This window comes from Camelina sativa, chromosome 14 (genome assembly GCF_000633955.1).
Source record: "Camelina sativa cultivar DH55 chromosome 14, Cs, whole genome shotgun sequence".
Classification (NCBI taxonomy): domain Eukaryota; kingdom Viridiplantae; phylum Streptophyta; class Magnoliopsida; order Brassicales; family Brassicaceae; genus Camelina; species Camelina sativa.
Window position 1 is genome coordinate 4,451,737 of NC_025698.1, and position 6,521 is coordinate 4,458,257.

The 6,521-nt window shown below is 38.5% G+C and overlaps 2 protein-coding genes and 1 non-coding gene across 3 annotated transcripts in view; all 3 read right to left on the bottom strand.

Annotated features, from left to right (window-relative positions):
- LOC104739627 (exocyst complex component EXO84C) lies at positions 164-3,378 on the bottom strand. The gene is made up of 7 exons (XM_010460052.1): positions 3,174-3,378; positions 2,915-3,009; positions 1,794-2,811; positions 1,203-1,709; positions 925-1,113; positions 615-751; positions 164-532 (listed from the first exon to the last, which is right to left on the bottom strand). The coding sequence occupies exons 1-7, from the start codon at positions 3,267-3,269 to the stop codon at positions 268-270; spliced, it is 2,307 nt and encodes a 768-aa protein (XP_010458354.1). The 5' UTR covers positions 3,270-3,378; the 3' UTR covers positions 164-267.
- On the bottom strand, positions 4,868-4,949 carry TRNAS-AGA. The gene has a single exon. It is a non-coding gene; the product is annotated as a tRNA-Ser (tRNA).
- Positions 5,571-6,521, bottom strand: part of LOC104739628 (LIM domain-containing protein WLIM1) — a 1,852-nt gene continuing 901 nt past the window's right edge. The window contains exons 3-5 of the mRNA XM_010460053.2: positions 6,367-6,410; positions 6,178-6,267; positions 5,571-6,035 (exon numbers count right to left, since the gene is read on the bottom strand). Of these exons, the coding sequence (XP_010458355.1) occupies positions 5,826-6,035; positions 6,178-6,267; positions 6,367-6,410 (344 nt within the window). The 3' untranslated portion in view covers positions 5,571-5,825. The remainder of the gene's footprint in view (positions 6,036-6,177; positions 6,268-6,366; positions 6,411-6,521) is intronic.

The following is a 6,521-nucleotide window of genomic DNA, read 5'->3' on the forward strand; positions in this document are numbered from 1 at the left end:
TATATATATAGAGAGAGAGAGAGACGACTTTGTTTTTTCTTCTTCTCCTTCAACGATTTGTCAGAATTATTGTATTTTATGCTTGACGAACACTCACGAACCGCCTTATCCACTTATCCCAATTGGGCCGATGATGGGCTTACATCTTTAGACAGCCTTCCACTAAACCAATCTAAACCGGATAAATTATCTGATTTTTAGTTAAAGTTTTTATATATGTTATTACTCCGCTGGTACTACTACTACAACAACAAAATACAAAAGTGGTCAAGACTCAGAATCGGTGAAGGAAGGGCTCTCTAGGTCAGCCATGCTCGCAGATGCGAATGACTCGAACGAGTCCATTGTGGAAAGCGAAGATGTTTCTACGGAATCTGAGTCTTCTTCTTCATCTATCTCAGGGAGGACGATGTGATTATCGTCTTCTTCACACTCATATTCTTCCGGTTCTGAAGCATCCTCAGACCCCGTCAGTAGCCTGTTGATTGCTGACTTGGCTGCCTCCGTGAACCACTCTGTTTTCGGTAGTGAACTGATGATAGAGACAGGAGACACTCTTTTTAAGTTAAAATTCGATTTCAGTTGGAGAGATTATACAGTGTTTTTTTCATTACCTTTGTGGGTTGATGCCTCTTTCGGAGAATATGTTGATGGCTCGATTGATCACCACTGATGCATGGTTCTGAACTACTTTATATGGATACCCCGCAAACCGCGCGATCTCAACTGTGAAGTTCATGTCTAGGATCAACTGCAACACATAACAATCACTTACTCAACTTTTAACCCGAATGAACTTCAACATCAAGTTTCAATTATATTCATTGTTTCCCATTCTAAAGGTTCAATCTTTGACCGCTGAGCCTTGACCTCGGAGAATAGCTTAGGTACATAAGACTGGAAAGAGAGTGTGTTATACTCTACCTGTCGCAACCCAGATGGCTGAAGTGGATTTGACTCGTCCTCGAATGCACTCCAAAACTCCTGCTCGTTTGATAGCCAGATTACAACCGTCTCCGTTAATCTCGCTAGTAGAATCTTTTGCAGCTTTTCTTTACCGAGCAGAACATCCCCCGCAATTACGGCCAACTGTTGTAGCTTAGAAAGCAATGCCTGCATAAGAAAGAAGGGATACCGTTGATTCTGCGTGCTAAAACTTATAAACCGGGACTATAAAACTAGATCAAAGAAGAAGACGAGACCTGAAACGGTAAAGAGGGCAGATTCGAGTCATCTGGTATTTCGGTTAAATAAATGAGCGCGTCTAATCGTGTTAGTCCTTCCCTGGAGTAGATGAAGCTCAAGACAAACTGCAGACAGAAGTAGTTTCTGAGTTTGTCAAATGCTTGAACCATGTGGCGTTTCCATTCTTTCAGTTCTGGTGCAGCGCTACTGTTTAGAGCAGCACTACTCTCACCTTCTCCTCCACCATTTTCAATCTGGAGTTCCCAGACTTTAACAAGTGATTTTGGTAACAGTTCATCAAGTATTGTAAACGCCGCTCCAAGAAGAGCAAGCTGCTCAGAATCTGTCTCAGCTCTAGCGAGTACGTTATTATCTTGGAGCGCAGGGAGACCATCCTCATCTGAATGGCCAGGCAAGGCTTTGATCAGAAAGTCGATGTATTTATCATATAGTTGCAATATCCTTGTTAATACACTTTCACCAAAGTGTAACACAACTAGGTGTGTTAACTGATCAAGTATGTCCTGCAAGAACAAACAAAGCTACTATAAGTATATGCGTCTAGAATCAAAGAAAATGGTAAAATCAGTGTTCAAAAATTAACTTACTTGCACAATTTGCATGAACCGAATGCTACAATCGGTCATCGTAGTATCTGAAGCGATAGCGAATTCAGATAATATTGCCAAAAAGTCAGAGGATGATTCCAAGCCCTCATCAGTTTCAGTCATGTCAAAGATAACCCTTTGAGCCCGTCTAAAATTCAACTCCAAGACTTCTTCAACATAAGGACGGAACAGCACTAAAAACAGCTTAGACAAAAATAAGCCTTGTGGTTCCAACACTTTGCAATAGTTAAGACAGTCTTGAAGACAAACACTGGCTGCACGCAATGCAGAAGCTGTTTCGGAAGGAGAAGCGTTTTCTTTAACCAACCGTACCAAATACTCAACTTCCCTCTCTGCCCATTGGACAACTTTGTTGGAATATGCGGGATTATCATCATCACCAAACATGGCAGTGGATTCTTTTGCAGCCACTGAGATGTTAGAGAAAACAAGCTTAGACAGAGTAGCAGGGAAAGTGTGTGGACAGCTTGAACATGAAGGAAGAAAAGCCTCGATTCTTCTGCGGAGTCTTGTGGCATAAAACTTAAGAAGCAATTGGTGAGCTGACGGTCCTTTTCCTAGTCTGATCAACCCCGTCAATACATGCTTCAATTCAGCTACACTTACCGAAGGTTGTTTAGCAATTTTAAGAAGCTGATCCTCAAGAACCGCCTTTCTTTCCATAAAAGCAGACTTGTAAGAGGACATTTCGACTGATCCTTTAAGATCTGGACAGTTTCTTTCCTCAGCTTCCATCGCCTCCAGTGCCTCATCCACTTGATGTTCAGCCAAAAGAAGATCAATTTTCTCCAAAAACTCAGACTTTGGATCAGTTACTTCATCAGGCAAAGGATCCTCTTTGTCTTGAGCGTCATCTGCATCACCAGCAGATCGATTCCAATCATCCATCTCACGGCAAACTCCAGCCATCAGATCCTGCACAAGAATCCCCTGCGAAGATATATGTTTCCGTAGCTCAACCAACTCGTGCTCCATCTCCACCGCTTCTTCAGATATCCTACACAAATCCAAACATAAAGATATGAATCTTACACCAAACATTAAGCTGATACGAAGAAACTAAGCAAACCAAATAACAAAGAGAAGTTAGGTAATATTACCGTAAGAAAGCAAGGTACTTAGTACGCATATCACCGCACATATTTTCCACAGCATCCTTTAAATCCAAAAGCTCACAGCACAGTTTTCTAATTCCCTGCATTGTTTAACATAACCAAATCATGATGAAACAGTCTTAGGTTCAACTACTTTCAAGCCAATGCGTTAAATTCGAGGGTAACTGAGTCCTAATCTAGATCAATCGGAGAAATCGGAGAGAACCCAATTGAAATAAGCGACAGAAAGAAGAAATAAAAATACCTTTTCGGTGAGAGACTGGTGAACGGAATCGATCTTCGACTGAGGAATGATGCTTTCGATATATGGGTACTCGTCGTCTTCCTCGCTGCTCTCCATTGTCTTCTTCGCTCTTTCTATTTCTTTCTTTCCCCTCAGTCTTCCTCGGAGTCTCTCTCACTGGCTCAGACACGGTTGCCGAAGAAGCAAAGATAGTGATGCTTTTGGACTCCTCAACTCCTCTCTCAAGACTTCATTTTTATTTTTTTTTATAACAAACGGCATGTAATCCAATTCTTCAAATAAAAGACGGCACGGTGTTTGCTAAACGTGAAATTTTTATTTCTCAACTATAAGAAACGGTAATACACCAAATGGTCTAACATTATTTAGTGACAACAAGATGAAATATGTTCTTCAAACACTATGATGATATTCGAATGAAATATACATTCAGAACAACAACAAAAAATTTATACAACGAGAGCGTAGTATTATATTTGTTGAACATTGATTAAACGGTTAAACCCCCCTCACATCAAGATTTGACATTTTGACTTGTATATTGCCATTTACATATCATTTAATGAAACTTCCATAAGTTGACGAAGATCAAACAAAACATGTTTACTCGGTGGAATCGTTTCTCTTATTAGATTTTGGTTTAAGGAATCGAGATACTCTAGTCCAGCTATCGGTACCAAGTTTGCAAGAGTACTTACTCCACAACCATAAAAGCAGAGACTTTTTCTTGCTCTTCCCGTAATCTTGATCACCTCGAACGTGTCTTCCCAACGAAGAGACACGAAGCGGGCTACGCTCCAAACATTTTCTATAAGCTTCGAGAAAAGGGTCGTCTTCTCTCTTCCTGAAACTTGAAAAATTGGACCTCGAAGTCCTAACCATATTAGAAGGCGTAAAAGGACAAACAAAAAGAGGACTTTGCAACATTTCCTCACGATACTCAACATGAGAACATGGAGGCGGCGTAAGTTTCCATTGTAGCTGATCTTCAGTTTTGTTGTGCCTTCTTGAAACTCCAGGCGTCAGCTCCCATGAAAAGGGAACTTTCGCTTTAGATGTTTGATCGAACTCGTAATTTTTTGGACTAAGCATAAATCGTGTGTATAGACTGGTATTTTGTTGGCTTCGTTGTGTTATTGGAAATTGTATTTTTAGATATGGTGGTGACTGGCTGACTGGTGGACGTACTTATAAATATAGAGTTTAATTCGAAAAATATGATTTGATGTGTGTATATTCACCTAAGTTTTGATTATTGTATAGTTGGAATGATAACATCATTATAGGAATCGCTTGGCTATATATATATAACCTCCTACTTTATGAATTAGTATATTGATTTCATTTGTCTTGTATGTACCTTATTTTCAAACACAAATACGTTATAACCGAATTTACGCATAATGTTTAGCACATTTCAAATTAATTGTAGAATGAATACACAAGTTTACCCATACGTCTCTGACATCACACATTAGTATAATTTTGATGCATATGTACGCATTAGTCTAAATATAATAAATAGGCAAAACTACTATACACAATTATTTGCATATATAAGTTGACAAAAAAATGATTTCAAATATAGGTGTAGCTTGATGTGTATGGAGATGGGCCAAAAAGTGCATGCAGTTCACGAACAGCCAAATAATGCCGTCTGGCCGTCTTTAATGATTTAAAGAAGGACAAAAAAACGTGAACGGCAGGATTCGAACCTGCGCGGGCAAAGCCCACATGATTTCTAGTCATGCCCGATAACCACTCTGGCACGTCCACTTATTGATTGCTTATTGACTAAAATGTTTTATATCTCTTTTTAATATCTGAGACTTTAGAAGAAATACTGCAACCCCCAGACTCTGTGTATTAGGATAAATTGCTAACAATTCAGACAAGCTCTTAAAATCTTTTAAAAATGTATTACAAATGGCTACGTTTAACAACTGGTTTAATAAATCAGAAAAACAATTGAAGTATCATATGAAAAAAATCAATGCATTCTACCAAAGAAAAATACCAAATGTTTTCGAACGTTATATATTTTGGCCTTTTTCCAACTGAGTTTGGTTGTTTCTTTTTTTTTCCAACGAGGTTTAGGTTGTTTCCTTATCTATCTTAAGCTTGGGTTGCAACGAAAAAAATGGAAATTGATCACAAAGATGATGATGATGATAAAGCAAAAAAAAAAAAACCTACTTATACATGATTCTATGTTTCTATCTTGATTTATGTCTCAGACTCCGAGAATGAGTCAGATGCTAGCATAATGGATTGTAGCTTAATGCTTGGTTTACAAGTGAAAGGCTCATGTCAAGCTATCTCATTCTCATGTATGATGTCTCTCTATTCTAATGATAGCTAAAGCATACTTTTTTCACGAGAATTAAATTATATCAATTGCTACTTGAACGTAATACATATATTCTCATAAGCAAAACCATCCATTATTTCTCTGTTTCTCTTGTTTCATCTCAAGAAACCCAATGAACAAAGATCCCCAAAAAAAAAAAAGACATGAAAGACCAAAATAGGAAAAACACAACCGTGAGAAGAAACAAAACCAATATATGTTATTGATCGAGAGAAGTAGTAGTGACGCTTTTGATTCTTCGATGGTCAAAATCATCCAGGGGAGAGATTGAGTTGTTTCAATTAAGCAGCGACGACTTTGTCCTTAGCGGCATTATCTCCTCCTCCTCCTTCAAGCTGGCTCAAGTTTCCTTTCTCCTTAATCAGCTGAAGATGATGATGCTTGCAATAAAGCTTACCCTCGTGAGCTATGTAATTCGACGGGCTTATCGTGCAGCCTCCATGTGTACACTTGAAGCAGCTCTTGTGGTACAATGTCCCATTCACCGACACCTTCAACAAAGTCCACATAGTAAGCAGTCACAAGTTATGGAACAATGCAGCACTATCAAAGATTCTAGTGTTTGACAATAGATTAAGAACAGATCATATTTGTTATGTAAACAATCTAAGAATCTTCATTTTGATTAAATACCTTCTCAATTGGATACACGGTTTTATCGCAGCCAACGCATTTCTCTCGTGTTCCTCCAAACATATTAGACACTTTGGTCCCAGCAGGTCTCTGTAATGTAAAAAAGCTCTCAGATCAAGAACCTCAAAAACATTATCAAGAACAGATGAAGTTTTTGTTTGTTTGTTTGTGATGCTGTCTGAAAATTACCTCTCCCTCCAAAGGCCTATCCGGTTTTCCAATCTTTGGTGTCCCTATATACATAAAGAATCAAAACTTTAATTTCAAATCTCCAAATTTAAAATCACCCCTCCCTCCCAAAGTTTTTTTTAACATTTTGATCTGTTTTTTTTTTTTTTTTTTTT

Bases quoted from the DNA above. Each gene is read 5' to 3' on its own strand.
- LOC104739627 (XM_010460052.1), bottom strand. From the start codon at position 3,269: ATGGAGAGCAGCGAGGAAGACGACGAGTACCCATATATCGAAAGCATC. The intron at 1,710-1,793 runs GTAAGTTAATTT...TTGTTCTTGCAG, and splicing joins GGTTCATGCAAATTGTGCAA to GACATACTTGATCAGTTAAC. The intron at 533-614 runs GTAATGAAAAAA...CTCTATCATCAG, and splicing joins AGAGGCATCAACCCACAAAG to TTCACTACCGAAAACAGAGT.